Source organism: Octopus sinensis, linkage group LG14 (genome assembly GCF_006345805.1).
Source record: "Octopus sinensis linkage group LG14, ASM634580v1, whole genome shotgun sequence".
Taxonomy (NCBI): domain Eukaryota; kingdom Metazoa; phylum Mollusca; class Cephalopoda; order Octopoda; family Octopodidae; genus Octopus; species Octopus sinensis.
Genome location: NC_043010.1, coordinates 37,690,134 through 37,713,743, shown reverse-complemented (window position 1 = coordinate 37,713,743; position 23,610 = coordinate 37,690,134). Strand labels below are relative to the sequence as shown.

Here is a 23,610-nt window from a genome sequence, read left to right as displayed (position 1 = left end):
AACACTGATCTTTTCTGAGGTTTTTTGTTGTTTTTATTGTCTTTTTGTCTTGTTTTGTTGTTGTTTTTTTTACATTGCGACCTAGTGAGGAGCTAGAATCAAAGAAAACATGCAAACAAACAAAAGAAACACGCTAGAAATCAATACTACTCAGGTTGTGTATTGTAATATCAAACGTCTCCACTTAAGTACCCAGTACAAATGTGGTTCTCGGCTTTCAAACAGGCTAACATTAAAACTATTGGCTGGCTTCAAAGTAATTACCTGTTTCTGTTGGCTGTGGAGGAGATGTGCTGGTGGGGGAGAGCTGGTACTGTTCACTACTACTTGTTGATGACGGCGACCGTGCTAATGAAGTTGTTTTTAATAATGTAATGCAGTAGTAGTAGTAGTAGTAGTAGTAGTAGTAGTAGTAGTAGTGGTGGTAGTGGTGGTGGTGGTGGTGGTGGTGGTGGTGGTGGTTGTTATTGTTGCTGACACTGTTATTGTTGCTGTTATTAGTGTTGTTGTTGTGGCTGCTGTTGTTGTTGTTGTTGTTGTTGCTGCTGCTGCTGCTGTTGATATTGTGGATGAGGCTGCGAGCTGACGGAATCGTTAGAGCGTCGAACAAAACGCTTAGCAGCGTTACTTCCAGCTCTTTGTGTTATCGGTTCAAATCCCGTCGAAGTAACCTTTGCCTTTCATCCTTTCGGGATCGATAAAATAAAGTACCACTCAAACACTAGGCTCGATGTAATCAACTTGTTTCCCCACCTCAAAATTGCCAATTTGGTGCCAAAATTAGGAAGAATTCTTATTATTGTTAGAGTGGTGATTAGGCGGTGAGATGGCAGAATCGTTAGGACGCCGAGAGAAATGTTTAGCGGTATTTCGTCCGCTTTGCGTTCTGAGTTCAAATTCCCCTGACGTCAACTTTACGTTTTATTCTTTCGGAGTTGATAAAATAAGCACCAGTTGATAGATAAATAGATAGATACACGCATACACTTACATATATGTGTGTGTTTGAGTGGCTGTGTGGTTAGTAGCTTACTTACCAACCACATGGTTCTGGGTTCAGTCCCACTGCATGGCACCTTGGGCAAGTGTCTTCTGCTATAGCCTCGGGCCGACCAAAGCTTTGTGAGTGGATTTGGTAGCCGGAACTTGAAAGATGTCCGTCGTATATATGTATGTATATATATATATATATATATATATATGTATGTGTTTGTGTGTCTGTGTCTGTCCCCCCTCCCTCCAACATCGCTTGACAACCTATGCTGGTGTGTTTAAGTCCCCGTCACTTAGCGGTTCAGTAAGACAGACCGATTAGAATAAGTGCTAGGCTTACAAATAATAAGTCCTGGGGTCGATTTGCTCGACTAAAGGCGGTGCTCCAGCATGGTCCCAGTCAAATGACTGAAACAAATAAAAGAATATATATATATATTCTTTTATTCTTTTATTCTTTTATTTGTTTCAGTCATTTGACTGGGACCATGTATGTGTGTGTGTATATATATATATATATATATATATATATATACACACACACACACATACATACACACACATATCTATAAGAATGTATGTATCCTAGGCGGCTCAGAAATCTGGATTCATTGAAAAAGAACTCAATATAAAATAACTGTGAAAGCGGTAGGCTGGCAGAATTGTTACCACGCGAAGCAAAACGCTTAGCGGCATTCCGTCCATCTTTACATTCAAATTCTGCGAAGTCGACTTTGCTTTTCATCCTTTCGGGGTCAATAGAATAAGTACTAGTTGAGCACTGGAGTCAGTGTAATTGGTTCCCCACCCCCTCTGAGTTGCTGGTCTTGTGTAAAAATTTGAAGCTAATATAAACTGTTCGTAAGGCGGCGAGCTGGCAGAATCGTTAGCATGCCGGGCGAAATACTTAGCGGTATTTCGTCTGCAGTTACGCTCGGAGTTCGAATTCCACCGAAGTCGACTTTGCCTATCATCCTTTCGGGGTCGATAAATTAAGTACCAGTTACGCACTGGAGTCGATGTAATCAACTTAATCCCTTTGTCTGTCCCTGTTTGTCCCCTCTATGTTTAACTCCTTATGGGTAGTAAAGACATTTTTAGGTATTTCGTCTGTCTTTACGTTCTAAGTTCAAATTAGGCCGAGGTCGACTTTGCCTTTCATTCTTTCGGGGGGGGCGATAAATTAAGTACCAGTTGCGTACTGGGGTCGATCTAATCGTCTGGCTCACACCACAAACATTTCGGGCTTTATGCCTAGAGTAGAAAAGAATCGGTAGCACTTTCGACAAAATGTTTAGCAGCATTTCTTCCGTCTTTACTTTCTGAGCTCAAATTCCGCCAAGGTCGATTTCGTCTTTCATCGTTTCGGAGTCGATGACAGACGTACCTGTTGGGCCCTGGGGTCGATGTAATCAACTTATCTCCTCTCTCCTTTCCTCCAAATTGCTGGCCTTGGGTTAAAATTTGAAATCAATTTAAAATGTCCTTAATTGCAAAAATGTTCAAAGTGATGACGTTTGACATCTAACCATTTTTGACGCCCTTGAATACAAAAACTGGATCCTTTTTGGGAGGCCTCTACTAATGTTATCGCAAATGGCCTTGACTACCAGCTTTTAGTATATTGAAAGTTCTAAGTCAGTTTTTTTTTCAGATTATATTGACCGTGGATGACCACCACAGGGGAAAATAATTAAGAGGTGTCAGATGTTAAGACCTAAGTTATCATTCAGATAGGCCTAATTTCTCAGAAAGAGGCTTAATTTAAATAATTCTCCACACTGATAGCAAAATGCTATGTGGACCGTCTTTTTGAAGACAAATTTTACATCGTTCTGACGAAGGAAAGTCATCTCACAAATAAGAAAGAATGTTTTTTTAATCGGGAGAGAAAGCAGTCCCCGGGGTCCTTCACAGATCCTACGTGACCGGTTGGAAGGAGGGAGTAAGATATCCTCAAACCAGAGATCTTACCTGAATGCTTGTAACAGAATGGACTCCACTAAAGGTATCCAAGAGTCAAGTGGTAGTGTCAAACAGGGCAGCAGATTAAGCCTGCTACCCTTGCAAAAGAAATGAGGATCAAACCTTCAACAAAATATCCCAACCTAAACCACAATTTTTAGGTTACGGTAAAATATCCTTCTTCATGTCAATTTGGGGTTTTTGTAGGCCAGAAACGTGATCTATGGATGTTATCAGGCCATCAAGGGGAAAATATAGCTTCCTTTAAACTGTAATTTGTTGCTGTGATGTGAACTATTCATAATATTTTTATGTCAGATCATCTCATCACCATGAAATTCTTATATATGCTGCACGTTTTTATGGGCAGAAATGACATTTTTCTTTATATGAAAATAAAATAAGTAAAAAAATTTGTTGGCCAGAACACCATATATTTGTTTCAAATGACAGTTTTTTTCTGCTCGATATTCACAGGCTGTTCTCAGAAAGATCAGATACCATTATAGCTATTTCGGAATCATTTGCTGCAGTTTTTGCTTACTATTACGTTGTCGTTCAAGCACCGTTTCAGATTCTTTGAATAGGCTGAGCAAATATTCCAACCATTGAGTGAATATAGTCTTGGACGCCAATCGAGATAGCATTGAATTTGGCAGGAACTTCTCTGTTTAAAGATCCCTTTCTTGCGTACAAATAACACATTCGATCCAGTCATTAATCGATAATTTTGAATCTATACTGGTCTGAAAATAAAATAAAAAAATAAGATAAAAACTATGAAATATAAATACAACAAGACTATACAAAGGGATACTCAGACACCACCGTAGCAGTGATGGTTAAAACTAACATCAGAACTTACAATGGAAATTCCCTGTGGAACCAAATGTTTGAGTTACAGTCCGGTATAAGTTTGTTTAAATGTAAGGTAAACGGAATTACATAATAAACCCAATTCTTGTTTCGTTCTGTTTATCTTTAGAGGAACTGGACATATTAGATATGAATAAAAAGTCGTGTTGTAATAAGTTTGCTTCACCAACCACATGGTTTCAGGTTCAGTCACACTGCGTGGCACCTTGTACAGCGTCCTATGTATATGTGTGTGTATATATATATATATATATATATATATATATATATATATATTATATATATATATATATATATATATATATATATATAGTTAAGTGTTGGGTATGTACCTAGTATAGTAAGCCGCTGAACTACGTTCGAGGGATCGAAACGATTGTCGTGAGCAATAAAGTTTCTCGTATATTCCATTTTCCGCCTCTGTTATTTGTTATATGTATGTGCGTATGTATGTATGTATGTATGTATGTATGTATGTATGTATGTATGTATGTTGTATGTTTGTATGTGTGTATGTATGTTTGTATGTGTGTATGTTTGTAAGTGTGTATGTATGTTTGTATGTGTGTATGTATGTATGTATGTACCATGTATGTTTGTATGTGTGTATGTATGTATGTATGTATGTGAGCATGTATGTATGTATTATGTAAGTATGTGTGTATGTATGTTTGTATGTTTGGTTTACTTACACACGCGCACGCACATATATATGTCCTTTTTCTGTTTTTTGGTCTCTTATTTAAAGTGTTTCCCATTAAGGAAGCAGAACAGACCTGCGAAAAAAAACATTTATTACGTTGAAACATACAATAGAAAAGTCAGAAAATCTAATGAATAGCTGCCCTAAGAATCATAAATCGATGAACGTACGATTTGAAAGAATTAAGATCATGTTTATCCAGGAAATAAGAATGGAAGAAGTGTAAAAGTCTTAATTTCAAGAATTCTAGCTTCATATGTTGAGTGTAGTTTAACGATTGTGTTGAGCAGAATGGACTCGCTAGCACGTAGTGGTATTCTTAACCACGCAACAACGAAGAGGCTAATACTAAACAACATATGTTTCAAATAAGTAATATATGAAGTATTTAATTATCGCTGGGAGAGCAAAGCGGCGAACTGGTACAATCGTTAGCTCGCCGGGCAAAATTCTTGGCGACATCTCGTCTGTCTGTAACGTTCTAAGTTCAAATTTCAGTGGGGTCGACTTTGCTTTTCATCCTTTCGGAGTCGATGAAATAAGTACCAGTTGAGTACGGAGGTGGGGCATGTAATCGACTGTCCCCCTTCTCTGAACTTGCTGGCCTTGTGCTAAAATTTGCAACCAATATAAAAATGTTCGTGAAGGTGACGAGCTGACAGAATCATTAGCACGCCGGATAAAACGCTAGGCGGCATTTCGTCCGTCTTTAACGTTCTGAGTTCAATTCCGTCGAGGTTAACTATGCTTTTCATCTTTTCGGAATCGATAAAATAAGTACCAGCTGTGAACGACGGTTGGTGTAATCGACCGACACACACCTCCACTGAACTTGCTGGCTTTGGAAAAACTCCTTTATGATTCTGAGAAAAAAAAAGAATTTAATTCCATTTAAAGAAAAAAATTCTTGCCCTCAATATTTCCCTTTCAAGGACAAATAATTCTTTTTGACAGTCCCTAGCTAACATCCTCTTTTAAGATTCTTTGTTCAAAAAGTGCGAGAGCCCGACGTTGTCAGCCATTGTTTTCCAAAGTAACAACCAAGAACTGGATCGATTTAACCGACTAAACCTTGCCCGCTTCTTATTTATTTTTCATAAAATCGCGACCTTCAACCTATGTTAGAAATAATCAAATTTATATGAAGAAAGCTTCCTTCTACTATAGACGTAATGCCTGAAACTTTGTGGGAAGGGCGAGTCAATTACAATGGCCCCAGTGGGGAAGTGGTACACGGCGAGTTGGCAGAAACGTTAGCACGCCGGGTGAAATGATTAGCGGTATTTCGTCTGCCGTTTACGTTCTGAGTTCAAATTCCGCCGAGGTCGACTTTGCCTTTCATCCTTTCGGGGTCGATAAATAAAGTACCAGTTACACACTGGGGTCGATGTAATCGACTTAATCCGTTTGTCTGTCCTTGTTTGTCCCCTCTGTGTTTAGCCCCTTGTGGGTAGTAAAGAAATAGGTACTCGTTTCATCGACCCTGAGAGGCATGAAAGTTGAACTCGACCTCTTTGGAATTCGAACCCTAAACGTAAAACCGAAAGAAATACTGCTAAGCATGTTGCCCAGCATTCAAACGATTCTACTAATTTGCCGCAGTATCTTTATTAAGAAAATTAACAAAAGTAAATTATTAAATAAATTAAGTAGTAAACTAATACATTGTGAGAATCGGTAGAGCGTTGAACGAGGTGTTTTGCAGCTTTTCGTTTCGGTTCTTTACATTCCGAGTTCAAATCTCGATGAGGTTAACTTCGACTTTTAATCTTCGATGATGATCTTCAGTGACTAACCATTCAATTACCAGTTCTTTCGATAAACTATCTTTTTATTGAATTTTAATGAAATGTCCTTTCCTTTCTTTGAGTTAATCTGCATTATCTTATATTTGATCTTTTTGGTGATGTGGTTAGTTATTGCAGATTAGGAGTGATAAATCATATCTGGCTGGCTTGAACATAAAACATGTAGAATATGTTGACTAGCCGAAGGTTTAAATGCCAGTTTAAATGTAAAACGCTTAAGAGGAATTTCGATGAATTGTCTTTTCGGTGAATTTACATGAAATATCTTTTCGTTGAACAGTCTCTTCGAAATGGTCTCCATGGAATCAGGATCCGAGCTCATCAAGCAGAGAATATACTATTTTAGTGCTGACATCTCATTGGCTCATGCTCAGTATCTTAGCCTTAATTTTTTGGTTTGTGGAAAACTCCCTTAATATCAGCTCTCGCCGGTATAGATTCAACATTGTTGATCTCCTAAAGTAATTAAATGTGGTGCTCCAGTATGGTCGCAGATCAATGAGAGAAAGCAGTAAAAAAATTTTTAAACTGTGCATGTGGTTGTCTAGATAGATAGATAGATAGATAGATAGATGTATATATATATATATATATATATATATATACACACGCACACTCGCGCACACATACATACATACTTTTGCGTGTCCATATGCGTACATGTGTGTGCATATGTATATAGGTATCTATGTGGTTCTATATATATATACATATAAACACGCATACACATGCATACTCGTTCACACTCACACACAACATCCACTCGTACGTATACACACACACACACACCAATCTTTGTTCTGTCTGCCTAAATAAATATCAATCTCTTTTTCAATGCAATCCTATATCTATCAACTTTTCAATCTATCGATCTATCGATTGCCTGTCTTGTCCGCCCTTATGACTATTCATTTCCTTTTTCTATTCCTTTCATTGATATATGTATACATGTGTGTGTATATGTAAGTATGCACATATCTATACACACATATATATGTGTGTGTGTGTGTTTGTATGTATAGGTATATACATATAGTTTGTCTTTAGATACATATATGCGTGTGTGTGAGTATATATATATATATATAATATATATATATATATATATGCATGTTTTGTACGTATATATGTGTATATATATATATGTATGCATATTAGATATGTGTGTGTGTGTGAGTGTATATACATAAGATCAAATATGCACACGCACACACACACATTTATCTACATATATGTATATACATACATATATACATATATGTATGCAGTATTTTTTCCTTTAACTGCATATATATAGATATAGATATATGTACATATATATATATATATAGTTTCGTATATAAATGTGCGTGTATATGTAATTATAAATAGATGTGTGCATGCGTATTCATGTGTACATATATATATATATATATACACACAAACCTACAGCTATATGTGCATACATACACATACATACATACTACGTACCTACGTACGTACATAAATATGCGTGCTAGCACATAATGTGGAGTACAATCACTATACGAAAATCTTCAAATGGAACACTGACATACATACATATATACATACCCATAAGGAAACATACTTACAAACATATACATACATACGTACAAACATACATAAATACTTATGTGCTCACGCACACACACATACACACATACACACACATACACACACATACATATACACAGACACACGCATCTATTCAGAACTGTATAAAAACCACAGTGACAGTTATCCCAAAGTAAATACCGTCTTTATAGCCGACATAATATTTATGACATGTAGGCGGCTGCTTAATTCGATCTCTGATTGCTCGATAGAAACCGCTTTTTGTCTTCGTTTTTTTTTTGTTTTTTTGTCTTTTTTTTTTCATTTTATCCACCACCGACTCCATCACAACCGCCATCCCCTCTACCTCCACTATCAACAACTAAACAAAGGTACTATCACCGCTAACATTGCGTCTACCAATACTAGCAGCGACACAACCTCCACCAATAACACCACTCACGCAACCATCAATAAAATTATACTACAACCATAGCTGTAGTCAACGATAACATCACACACACACACACACACACACGTACATTGGCTTACACACACTCAAAAACACTCACTTGTACGCCGTTACCAACCACCATTCGTATCACAAAATCACCATCACCATCATCAGTAACAACACCACTACAGCAACGGCATACGCACACACTCACAAACACATACGTATAGGCACTCACAAACACGCACATTCACAAACACACACACACTCATACTGAGTCACATACACACACACCATCATCACCACCATCTCCACCAACAGCAACAACATTTCAACCACGACAACCGCTACCGTTTCTGTTCCACCTTGACTTTATTAATTTTTACCTCAAATTCTATCAAATACGTAACTGAACCAACAAACGGTCGCCATTTTGTCTTTCCTACTCAACCGTTTCTTATTTACTCAATGGTTCATAAACTTATGTATGGACTTCATTCATCTTTTCTTTTTTTTATTTTTACTTTCTTCATTTTTTTTAATTATTGTTTTTCCTTCATTCTGCCTTCCTTTCTTCATTTTATTTTTCGTATTTTATATTTTTTCGCATTTTATATTTTATAGGCGTAGGAGTGGCTGTGTGGTAAGTAGCTTGCTTACAAACCACATGGTTCCGGGTTCAGTCCCACTGCGTGGCACCTTGGGCAAGTGTCTTCTACTGTAGCCTCGGGCCGACCAAAGCCTTGTAAGTGGATTTGGTAGACGGAAACTAAAAGAAGCCCGTCGTATATGTGTGTGTGTGTGTGTGTGTGTGTGTATGTTTGTGTGTCTGTGTTCCTCCCCCCTCCCCAACATCGCTTGACAACCGATGCTGGTGTGCTTACGTCCGATAGAGGTCGACTTTGCCTTTCATCCTTTTGGGGTCGATAAATTAAGTACCAGTTACGCACTGGTGTCGATATAATCGATTTCATCCGTTTATCTGTCCTTGTTTGTTCCCTCTGTTTAGCCCCTTGTGGGTAGTAAAGAAACAGGTATTTCGTCTGCCGCTAGGTTCTGAGTTCAAATTCCGCCGAGGTCGACTTAGCCTTTCAACCTTTCGGAATCGATTAAATAAGTACCAGTTACGCACTGGTGTCGGTATAATCGACTTAATCCGTTTATATGTTCTTGTTTGTCCTCTCTGTGCTTAGCCCCTTGTGTGTAGTAAAGAAATAGGTATTTATGCTGAGTTCAAATGCCGCGGGGGTCAACTTTGCCTTTCATCATTTCGGGGTCGATAAAATAAGTACCGGTTGAATACTGGGGTTGATGTATTATTATTATTATTATTATTATTATTATTATTATTATTATTATTATATTATTATTATTATCACGGATATATGTATGAGTACCTCAGATCGTATCAATCGGTGCCTCATGCCATTTTTCTTTATATGCCTTGGTGGGCAGGGGTCATCAGATGAGATCGACCATGCACATTTCGAATTTTTCTGTATTTTGGATAACCAACCGTCAGCGTTCCGATAGTTATTTTATGGTTTCGGTCATCTATTGTTTTGTTCAATGAAAACACTAATTACTACACCGTATATTCATTCACATTCTTTCATAACTTTTTTTCATTAATTGTATTTTTCAGAAGCCAGAAACGGTATCGAAAATGTCGAGGAAGAAGCCGAAACAATGATGAACAAGATGGCCGCCTCGTCATCGTCACTGTCATCATCAACGAAGAAAAACAACGTCCGCCAAACGACCAAAAGTAAAGAACGCTTTGATTATAACCGTGCTATGAGACAGTCTAATAGTGAGAAAAGCCGAGCTTCCAAAATCCGCGTCATTCGAATGTTGTTCGTCATTGTGCTTGAATTTTTTGTCTGTTGGTCGCCGCTATACGTCGTTCAAACATGGATTGTTTTCGACGAAAAAGGAGCCAACGATATACTTAGTCCTACAAGCCATTCATTCATACAGCTGCTAGCCTATGTATCTTCGTGTTGCAACCCAATCACATATTGTTTCATGAACAACAAGTTCCGCCAGGCTTTTGTCTCCGCTTTCCGTTGTTTGCACACGGTACACCCGAGTCTAACACGAAGAGAGACCCGTTCAGTGTCGACATTTTCCGGCTCAACTCGTACGGCAACTAGCAGGATTTTGATCTACGACAAAATGCATGTCAACGACCAAATGGTACAGAAGAGAATTTGAAAGACTTTACTGACATGCATACATGTATGCATGTATGTATATATATATATTGTGTATGTGTGTGTACAGATACACACACACACACACACACACACATATATATATATATATATATATATATATATATATATATATATATATATATATATATATATATATATTATATATATATATAATATATATATATATATATACTGATTTAAACAAAAACGAGCTAAGAGAAGTATAACTCAAAAGGCCAGTGGCATGTATTTGAATAACATAGACAAATACAAGTGTCTCAAATAAATAACAAAATAAAAAAATTAATTAATTAAAATATTCTCTGCCTCTAGAGGATGTATAACAGTTAACAAATGGCTATTAAGTTCAGCTCCACTTCAGGGGAGATAATCTCGACAATCAAGAATTTCTCACAAAAGAAAAAAGGACAGGCTTATTGTCTGAATATATGAGGACAGTTGTGGACACGTGTTTCTGGCGCAATCGCCGTCATCAGCCTGGCAACTGTCCGACCTTATCTCCTGTAGCCAAGGAATTTACATAAAAATTAGAAGAAAACAGTTACGACGTAGGTAATTTGCAGAATTTAAACAGAAATGAGCTAAGAGAAATAATGAGAAATAATTCGAAGATGCCAGTGATATGTGGAGCTGGCCTTAATTAACATTTGGTCATTATGTCTCATCGTCCAGAAGCAGAGAAAATTTTAATAAATCGAGAATTTGTTATTTGACATACTTGTATTTGTGGTTGTGTGTATGTGTATATGTGTGCCTGTGGGTGGGTGTGAGTACTTGGGTGCACGCGTGTGTGTATGTGTGTGTCTGCATACATATATATATATATATATGGATGTGTGTATGTATGTATGTTTATGTATATGTGATGTGTGTATATATATGTATACATACATATATATATTATACATATATACATAATGCAAATATATATACACACACACGCGCATACATATATGTATATATATATGTATATATATATGTATGTATATATATGTATATATATATGTATGTATGTATATATATATATGCATGCATAGACATATACAGATGTATAAACTGACATGTCTGTATACGTATATGCATTATATAAACGTGAGTGTATGTATGTATGTATGTATGTATATATATATACATATATATATACACATATATATATATATACTTATATACATATACATATATACATATACATACACACACACAATATATATATATACATGTATCTATACATGTACATATATATACACATATATATACATATATATATATATATATATATATATATATATGTGTGTACATATACATATATATATACACATATATATACATATATATATAACATATATATACATATCTACATATATATATATACATATATACACATTTATATATACATATACATATATATATATATATATACATATGTATACATACATATATATATATATATACATATATATATACACATAAATATATAAATACATAGATATATATACAAATATATATGTGTATATGATATATGTGTGTGTGTATATAATGTATAGACCATATTCCTGCACGCATATTTATTATATAATAAAGAATGACATTTTCAAGAAGTACATCTACTGTCATGCACACACATACATATAAGTATATATATATATATATTATATATATATATATATATATATATATATATGTGTGGTGATTATATATATATATATACATATATATACATGTACATACATATATATATATATATATATATATATGTCTGTATGTATCTTGGTAAATATGTGTATATATATTTTATATATATATTTATGTATATATGTGTGTATATATAGAGAGGTACATATATATACATGTATGTCTGTATTTATATACACACATTCATACATATAATCATATATACATACTCAAGAAATAACTTTATAACTTTTTATCCCTATAAAGTAACAAAATATATCGATGTACATATACCGAAACATGCGTGGACAATATAGGCATTATACATACACTCAACGACACACCTGTATAATACTGTTTATATATTTATTATTATTATTATTATTATTGTTATTATTATTATATGCCCAGTATATGTATATAATACGAAGCAAAATCTTTTTTTTTATTCCGAACATCAAACGTTATACTGGAAGATTTGAAACATAAATACCAACACAAACATACACGCAGCTTATATTTATGTATGTTGTATGTATGTATGTATGTATGTATGTATGTATGATGTATGTATGTATGTATGTATGTATGTATAAATATATATAATATATATATATATACATACATACATATATATAATATATTGCATGTATACATGTATGTGTGATGTACGTACATAACTATATATATATATATATATATATATATATATATATATATATTTATATACATATATACGTGTAATATATATATATATATATATATATATATATTATATATATATACATTCATACAGATGCATGCATACGTATATGTATATATATAAATACATACATACATACATATATATATATATATATATATATATATATATATATATATTATATATATATATATATATATATAATATATATATATATAATACATATATATATAAATACATACATATATATGTATATATACGTACATATATATATGTATGTAAACACATAATACAGAGAGATAGAGAGACACTCAGAGGAGAGAGAGAGAGGAGAGAGAGAGTAATCAACGTTTTACTACATTGTTTACTTTTTACAGCAACCAAAAATTTTACGTTTCCTAAACTCAAAGGCTTGTAATGTTTACCTTACATTTACATACCTTATACAAACACAACTACACGCACTCACACACACAAACACATACATACATACATACATACATACATACATACATACATACATACATACATACATACATACATACATACATACATACATACATACACACACTCACACACACACACACACACACACTATGTATATTAGTTTTTAAAAAATCAAAATCCGATTCGATTTCTATAAAATGATTTTCATTTTTTATTTAAAACTGATACATTTTCAATATACCTGAATTTAGACGCAATTTCGTTTTTTTTTTAATATATATATTTTGTTTCAACTAATAAAGAAAGAAGAGTGAAGCAGAGTATTTAGACTTAAACTGAAATTTAAACAAAACTCTAAAAGAATGTGAACTAAAAGAATGTGAAGTATTCAGACTTGAATCAATAAAAACAAAAACAAAATTTAAATATTCTTTCATTCTTTTATTCTTTTACTTATTTCAGTCATTGGAATGCGACCATGTTGGGGCACTGCCTTAAAGTATTTAAATCGAACAAACTGACTCAATATCTGGGTTTTTCTTGGTTTTTTTTTATTAAAGTGTGGTACTAATGATTGTATTTCCTTCTTGGTGTACCTTTGATATGTAATGTGCGTAATGTTGTTCTGCGCAAGATAATATTGGTCTACGCAAGATAATGTTCGTCTACGCAAGATAATATTGGTCTGCGCAAGATAATGTTGGCCTGAGCAAGATAATGTTGGTCTGCACAAGATAATGTTCGTCTACGCAAGATAATGTTGGTCTGCGCAAGATAATATTGGTCTACGCAAGATAATGTTCGTCTACGCAAGATAATATTGGTCTGCGCAAGATAATGTTGGCCTGAGCAAGATAATGTTGGTCTGCACAAGATAATGTTGGTCTACGCAAGATAATGTTGGTCTACGCAAGATAATATTGGTCTGCGCAAGATAATATTGGTCTGCGCAAGATAATGTTGGCCTGCGCAAGATAATGTTGGTCTAAGCAAGATAATGTTGGTCTAAGCAAGATAATGTTGGTCTAAGCAAGATATTATTGGTCTGCCCAAGATAATGTTGGTCTTCGCAAGATAATGTTGGTTTGCGCAAGATAATATTGGTCTGCGCAAGATAATATTGGGCTACGCAAGATAATATTGGTTTGCACTAAATCATGTTGGTTTCGTTAGATAATGTTGATGCGCAGATGATAATGTTGATGTGCGGTTGATAATCTTGGTGTGCACTAGATAATGTTGATGTGTGCTAGATAATGTTGGTGCACGGTTAATAATGCTAGTGTGCGGTAGATAATGGTGATGTATACTGGATACTGTTACTCTACGCAAGATGATCTTGGTGTTCACTAGATAATGTCGATGTGCTCAAGACAATGTTGGTATGCACTAGATAAAGTTGGTCTGTGCAAGATACTTTCGGGGTTCGTAAGATAATTGTTGGTCTGCGCAAAATAGTGTTGATGTATCCTAGATGATGCTGGTGTGTGTTAGATGATACTGATGTGCATTAGATGATGTTAGTGTTCACTGGATGATATTTGCCTGTGATAGTTATTGTTGGTCTGCATTAGAAAATGTTGGTACGCGCTATGCAATGTTAATGTGTGCCAGATAATATTGATATATGCGGATAATATTTGTGTGCGCTAAGTGTACCATTGGTAATTGTGGCGTGCGGTAAATAATGTTGGTATGTACTAGATAATGTTGGTCTTGGCGAGATAATATTGGTTCGCCCTAAATAATCTAGGAGTGCCCTCGACAGTGCTGATATGCAGTAGGTAGTATTGATGTGTGTTAGATAATAATGTTCAGTAGATAATCTTGGCCTGTGCTAGATATTGTTGGCGTGTACTTTATGATATTGGTACGCGCTTGATAATATTGGTATGCGGTAAATAATGTTGATGTGTGCTAGATAATGTTGCTATGTACTGCTTAATATTGATGTGAGCTAAGCAATGTCGGTATGCCCTAGGCAATGTATGTGAGTATGGTAGATAAAGTTAGTGTGCGATAAATAGTGTGTCTATGTGTCAGATAATGTTGGAGTGGCCCAGGTAATGTTGATGTGCACTCGATAATGTTGTATTTGATAACTGTGGATAGGGATTTGTACAAATAGCGCGTTGACTGGAGATTGGTTACATTTTTGAGATCGATGATTTTGCTATGCGGATACTTTGTGGTATTCTTTCGGTAAACCTAACCAATGATTTAATTTGCTTTCCTATCTGAATCAATTTCACTTCATACACAACGCTTAACCATGTTTGTTTTGAAGAGTTTTGTTGTTGTTGTTGTTGTTGTTTTCGTTTGGTCTTGTTTTGTTTTCTAATAACGAAAACATTTGAGTACAGTGCAGTTTTCGTAGTCTTCTTCCTAAAACTTATTACATTGATCCAGAAACCAATATTCATTAGCAAATAGAAACATACAATGGCTCCTTCCTTTAAATAAGATTTCAGGAATAGTATAAACGCAGGAACTCTATTTTTTTAATAATCTTGTTTTAGAACTGTGTATGCAGCTGTGAACTGAATTTAATATTTTCAATAAAATAAAAATAAAATTACTTTTAACATAAATCTACTGAAATAAATGAGGTCTTTTTTTCTTCGATGTAAATTCTTTATTTTGATATTCTTAAATGAAAGTTTGTAATGACTATTTTAAGATTCATCTTAAATGGGAATTTCTAATGTGTATTGTAATGTGGATAGCTTTAAATAGAAATTTGTAATTTGTACTTAAAAATCGTAAATGTTTGTTTGCAATGTGTAATTTTAAGTTTCGTCTTAAACCTCAATCCGTGATATGTTGGTTTGAAAGTTTTAAGGTTTAACTTAAATGTGAATTTGTAGCATGATCTAATATTCGCCTTCAATGTAAATTTGAAATGTATATTTTACGACTGATCTTAAGGTTAGTCTTAAACCTTTTACTGCAAAAATCAGATATATCCACTCAGAATTGTATTGTCCTCAGCCGCAAAAGTGGGGGCACATGACCTAGTGGTTAGAGCAGCGGACTCGCGGTCAAGGGATCGCGGGTTCGAGTCTCAGACCGGGCGATGTGTGTGTTAATGAGCGAAACACCTAAGTTCCACGCGGCTCCGGCAGAAGGAAATGGCGAACTTCTGCTGACTCTTTCGCCACAACTTTCCCTCGCTCTTTCCTCCTGCATCTTACAGCTCGCCTGCGACGGACCGGCGTCCCGTCCAGATGGGGAACCTATACGCCATGGAAACCGGGAAACTGGGAAACCGGCCCTTATGAGCCATGCATGACTCGAGAAGGAACAAACAGCTGAAGAAAACAGTTTTATAAACCAATCTAGCTTTTGTTGGGAATTTCAGGTTGGAAACTATTTTTTGTTGAGATATGTCGAGTTTATTGAGGCAACATGACTCCCAGAAAATATCAATTCTATTTTTTTTTGTTGGGGGGGGGGTAAATATTTAACATTATTACTGGAATAATCATGAAATTTGATATTGCAGTGAAAGGGTTAAATGTGAAAGCTTAACGTATATTATAAGATTAAACTTAAATGTGTCGTGTATTTTAAGATTAAATGCATGTTAAGGTTGGTTAATTGTTAATGTGAATCTGTAATGTAAAATGTAAGGTTTCGTCTTAAAAGTGAACTTCTAATAAATATTTTAAGATTGGTCAGAAATTCAAATTATCAATGTGTATTTTAAGGGTGATCATAAATGTGAGTCTGTAATTTGTAATTTCAAATTTAGTTTTAAGCGTTAATTTGTAGTGTTTATTAATACGTATTTCGGTGAATATTTTAAACCTGGTTTTTATATGTGCAAGTGTCTTGTATTTTCATGATCGGTCATAGAGAGTTGAGTTCCGAGGGTTTCTATTAAACAGATAGCAGTAATGTACTCGGAGTCGACTATACTCATTCTTATATCCTTTTACTTGTTTCAGTCATTTGACTGCGGCCATGCTGGAGCACCAACTTGAAGGATTTTTAGTCGAACAAGACGACCCCAGGACTTATTCTGTCTCTTGCCGAACCGCTAAGTTACAGGGACGTAAAGACACCAACATCGGTTGCCTGACGATGGTGGGGGCACAAATATAGACACACAAATACATATATATATACGACAGGATTCTTTGAGTTTCCGTCTACCAAATACACTCACATGGCTTTGACCGGCCCGACATATGTGTGTGTGTGTGTATGTGCGTGTGTGTGTGTGTGTGTGTGTGTGTGTGTGTGGGTGGTGTGTGTGTGTGTGTGTGTGCGTGTGTGTGTGTGTGTGTGCGTGTGTGTTTGTGTATGTTTGTGTGTGTGTATCTACGTACTGACATAGTGACGTGATACTGACATACTACGAAGAGTATTTGAGGACATTTCCTTTTTAGTTCATTACCCCTTCAAATTATTTAGTGTATCATTTTTTTTTTCAGATAACTATTTCAAGATATCATGCTAACTCAAGAAATGTAAAGACATCCAATCATAGATGCTATACATGCAAACCACAGTGATTTAGAAATTAGCAGCTTTCTAAATGTTGCAAGGTCATTTGTACACAAAGTTTGGTTGGAATTAGAGGCATCTGATGGGAATGTTTTACCTGTATCAAAGAGGAGAAAACATTCACAATGCTCAGACACTAAAAGGACACCGGAATTTATATATGTTCAAAATGTTATCGATGAAAACTCCAGAAAATCAATGAGGTCCATTGCTAAAGAACTTCGGGTGTCAGAGTGGACTGTCAGAACTGTGATACATCGTGACATTCGATACAAGTCCTATGTAATGAGGAAAGGCCAATTCGAGTCTGCAAAGACACAGGAAAACCGTTTCATCCGTTCAAAACGGTTACTTAACAAAGTGAAAAACCCTTATGAACAAGGCATACTTTGGTTTTTCTCTGGCGAAAAATCTTTGACCAGAATCAAAAGTCTAACAGAAGAAAGGGCAGGTGGTTATGTGCAGATCCTTCTGAAGTACCCAGAGAGATGCACACTTAATTTCAAGCAACTGGGATGATTTTAGGAGTGGTGAGTAGCGAAGGTCATGTGATGCCTCCCCACTTTTTTCCACTAGGTCTTAGAATTAATGCTGCTGGATACATTGAGGTACTGGAAACTGTTATCAAGCCCTGGATTGATGAAATGTGCAATGGAAGGCCATACATGTTAAACAAGACTCAGCATCGTCTCACTAGGTCCTAGTCACCTAAGAATGGTTGTCAGACAATCTTTACTATTATGTAACACCCAATATGTGGCCTCCAAACTGGCCAGGTTTGAACACCATGGACTTCTATGTGTGGAGCACTAATGAAAGGGAGACTAATCGCCATCCTCATCTATATAGTGTCAGCATGCCAGCGGTTTCGATCCCGCATTTAAGCAGTCATCGAAGCCGAAGGCGGTTTCATAGGATAATTTGCATAAAAAATCATTATCAAGACTAATTGCACAAGAGTTTATTCAAATACATGTTTATTTATGCTGGAATATAATTGTTTTATTGTATACCAAAACTGTCCTCAAATACTCCTCGCACCCTGTATATACATGAAGGGCTTCTTTCAGATCCATCAACCAAATCCACTCACAAAGCTTTGGTCAGCTTGACGCTATAGTAGAAGACACTTGCCCAAAGTGTCATGCAATGGGAATGAACCCGGAACCACGTGGTTGGAAAGCAAGCTTCTTAACACACAGCCACCCCTGCGCCTACTTATACTCAACGATAATTTATAACCTTGTGCAAATTGTATAAGATGGCTCTTGAATATTTGCGTTTGTGTGTGTGCACGTGAGAGTACAACGGTCTGAAGGTATGTTAGTATGACAGTACGTCCGTGTGATAAAACTTCTGTATATCAGTATGACCGTGTGTCACTATGACAATATTGTAGTTCGTCAAGTGCAGCAAGCTGGCAGAATCGCAAGCGCCTCAGTATTTCCTCCGTCTCTTTACGTTCGGTGTTCAAACACCGCCAAGGTCAACTTTGCCTTTCATACTCTAGGAGTCGATGAAATAAAGTACCAGTCAAGTACACAATTGATGGCATTGACAAAACCTTCATTTATTTATGCGCCCTTTTCAGGCTCATGGGCCCGGTTTCCAGGTTTCTATGGCGTATGTCCCCCCCCCCCAGTTGGACGGGACGCCAGTCCATCGCAGCGTTACTCAAAAAACAGGAAGAAAGAGTGAGAGAAAGTTGGGGCGAAAGAGTACAACAGGGGTCGCCACCACCCCCTGCCGGAGCTTCGTGGAGCTTTAGGTGTTTTCGCTCAATAAACACACACAACGCCCGGTCTGGGAATCGAAATTGCGATCCTCCGACCGCGAGTCCGCTGCTCTAACCACTGGGCCATTGCGCCTCCACATTTCGGACAGTGAGTAAATATGAGTATAAAAGTACGTCAATGTAACAGTACTTCAGCATTTATTGTTTTTCAGTACATGGCCATCTCTGTACGTCAATACGACAGTCCATCAATATGACTGGCCGTCAGTATAACTGGCCGTCAATATGACAATACACCAATAACAGTTTGTCAGTATGACAGTATTATGGTAGTCAGTATGACAATCTGTGAATATGACAGTCTATCAGTATGACAGTTAATCAGTATGTCAGTGTGGCAGTATGTCAATATGTCAGTTTGATAATATATCGGTATAACTGTCTGTCAATACGCCAGTATGGCAATATGACATTACACCACTATAACAGACTGTCAGCACGTAAGTATGACTGTCCAGCGGTATGACAATATTACAGTACGACAATGTGAGAGACCGGATATATGACAGTGTGACTGCCCGTTTGTATGGTAGTTTGTCAATATGACAGTACGTCAGTACGTCAGTATGAGAGTATGCCAGTACATCAGAATGACAATAAGACATTACGTTGCTGTGACAGTCTCACAATACGCCAGCATGTCTGTCCGACAATATTACAGTACGACAGAATGACAGTCCGTCTGTGTTACAGTATGACAATCCGTCTGAATAACAGTCTGTCGGTTTGACAGTATGTCAGTACGTCAATATGACAATAAGATACTACGCTGTTATGTCAGTCTGACAATTTGACATATGCAACAGTATGACACTTTGTCTGTATAACAGTCCGTTTGTTGGACAGACTGTGAGTATGACAGTATTTGACAGTCTCTTAATGCATCAGTATGACTTCAGATAGTATGACATTATTACAGTACGACAGTATGGGAGCCTGTTTGTATGACAGTTTGTCAAACAGTACGTCAGAATCAGGCTTATACAATCATTTCATTACTGAAACGGACAAACATCCTGCTGGGTTTGATCTCGTCAACCATCCTACAATATCATTATTGGATGTTAACAAAGTTTCTACGATAAATATTTACCAACATCTCTGCACATCATTAATGAAACGACAGCAATGCACAAACAAAACAACAACAACAACAACAACAACAACAACAACAACAGAAAAAACAGCAGCAACAATATTAATAATAATAAAAAAGGACGTAAATGATTTAATAAGAAAAATATAAACCAAAACTGGATTGGACATGAATAAATAACAAGAACATCTAAAATAACAACAACAACAACAGCGATCAAAGAAAATATATATTCAGAAGATTATTAGGAAAACATCAAAACATGATAAGGTTATTTATTATTGACATCATGGGTGTGGGGAGGTTGTTGGATAGGAGAGAGGGGATAATGGAGTAAGTAGAGTAAGAGGGAGGTGGAGGAGGGTGGACAGGAGAAGCAGGGTGGGGGAGATAAACACAACACACTCATTTCCTGCTCATTTGCATGATGCTCCAACTAGATAATATATTAAAATTGTGATGTGACATTTATACATCTTAAGCATTCACATAATGATTTATACATATGTGTATATATATGTATACATATATATATATGTATACATATATATATATATGTATACATATATATATGTGTGTGTGTACATATATATATATATATATATATATATATTATATATGTATATATATATATTTATGTGTTTGTGTATGTGTCTATGTATGTATATATGTATATATATATATATATTTAAACATCTGTTGCATGTAGATATACATGTATACATAGAGATAGGTAGAAAGAAAGGAAGAAAGAAAGATAGATAGATAGATAGATAGATAGATAGATAGATAGACAGACAGACAGACAGACAGACAGACAGACAGACAGACATAGATATGTATATTTACACAGGTTTGAATATAAACAACGCATGTGTGTGTGAGTGTGTGTGTATTTAAATATTATGTATGTATATACAAATATATTTGTAAACAATTATATATATATATTGTATGTATATATATATATAGATAAATAGATATATATGTATATATATATATATATGTATACATATATATATATATATATATATATATATATATATATATATATATATATATATATACATATATACATATATATATATATGTATATATATATATATATATATAATATATATATATATGTATATATATTTGTGCTTGTGCGTCTCTTGTTATATATGTGTTTGTGTGTATGTGTACAACTGCGCATAAGCATATGCATATGCACATATACGTGCATGTACGTGCATATAAAAACTAACATAAAACTATGCAAACATATGCGTGCATATAATTATATACGTGCATATATTTATATATACATGTTTCTTGCTATACACATGAGTTATATGCATATATATATATATAGATATATATATATATATATATATACATAAATAGAGGTGGTACGGATGCGTGTGTGGTCTTAGCAATAATTAGAAATCGAAGTATTCTTCTGCTGGAATAATTGCCACAATTAACTTCTAATTTCTTACATTCTAGAAAATATATTGAAAGTCTGTAATTGCCGATTTAAATTACATACAGGGGTGCGGGAGTGTACGTGTGTGTGTGTGCACGCGCGTGTGTGTGTGTGCACGCGCGTGTGCATGCGTGTATCTATATGCATACTGCATGTATCTCTCTCTATATAAACGGCAGTTTGTCTGTGCGTTTTCTGTGTGTCTGTTTTCTCGTACCCTCACTCTGACCACGGCTTTCAACCGATTCTGATGAAACTTAACACACACATAGCCCAATGTCATAATTCAAAACTAACACAGCGAAAATTTTGAAAAATTCCCCCAGTTCTGAAAAAAATCGATAAATTCGACATGGGGTCAAGAATCAAAAACCCAAACCACAGATCGTCTAGGGGACGCAACTCCACCTTTTTTAACTCAAAAAAATTTACCATAATTTTTTTTCCATTTTTTTGCTATTTTTTGGCTATAACTCTCTAAAAATGTTTTATAGTTATTTCCCTTACAAACCTGAGCAACGCCGGGCGATACTGCTAGTATAAATATATATGAGATATACATATACAGACGCGTACACACAAATACACACATTTATTGTGCGTGTGTGTGTGTATAGTTATATATATATACATATATATATATATATATATATATATATATATATATATATATATATATATATATATATATATATATTATATATATAATATATATATATGTGGAGGCGCAATGGCCTAGTGGTTAGGGCAGCGGACTCGCGGTCGCAGGATCGCGGTTTCGATTCTCAGACCGGGCGTGTGTGTGTTTATTGAGCGAAAAAACACCTAAAAGCTCTACGAGGCTCCGGCAGGGGGTGGTGATCCCTGCTGTACTCTTTCACCACAATGGCGGTGCCCCAGCATGGCCACAGCTCAAGAGCTGAAACTGGAAAAACAAAAACAAACAAAACATATATATATATATATATATATATATATATATATATGCATACTGTACACATATATATCATATCTATATATATATATGTGTGTGCGTGTCTGTGTGTGTATGTGTGTGTGTGTCTATGCATGTATGTATCATTTAATACACCCAAGATTTAAATGCGAGCCAAATTTGGACATACGGCAGTTTAACATAATAGCAACGAGATATATACATATATATATATATATATATATATACCCACACACATACACTCACATACACATACACTCACACGCACACACATACACACATTTATACATGCATGCAAATATATGTACACTCCAGGACACAAAAATAAACCAGAGCAATTTTATGCATCTTTTTGGTAATAGCTACTTTA

At 35.3% G+C, this 23,610-nt stretch overlaps 1 protein-coding gene across 1 annotated transcript; it reads left to right on the top strand.

Moving 5' to 3' along the window:
- The first annotated feature begins 201 nt into the window (after positions 1–201).
- Positions 202–10,584, top strand: LOC115219324 (cholecystokinin receptor-like). Its single transcript, XM_029789485.2, has 2 exons — positions 202–256; positions 9,999–10,584. Exons 1-2 carry the CDS (start codon positions 202–204, stop codon positions 10,568–10,570), a joined length of 627 nt encoding a protein of 208 aa, XP_029645345.1. The 3' UTR covers positions 10,571–10,584.
- The last annotated feature ends 13,026 nt before the right edge of the window (positions 10,585–23,610 follow it).

Bases quoted from the DNA above. Each gene is read 5' to 3' on its own strand.
- LOC115219324 (XM_029789485.2), top strand. From the start codon at position 202: ATGTGGTTCTCGGCTTTCAAACAGGCTAACATTAAAACTATTGGCTGG. The intron at 257-9,998 runs GTAATTACCTGT...TGTATTTTTCAG, and splicing joins AACTATTGGCTGGCTTCAAA to AAGCCAGAAACGGTATCGAA.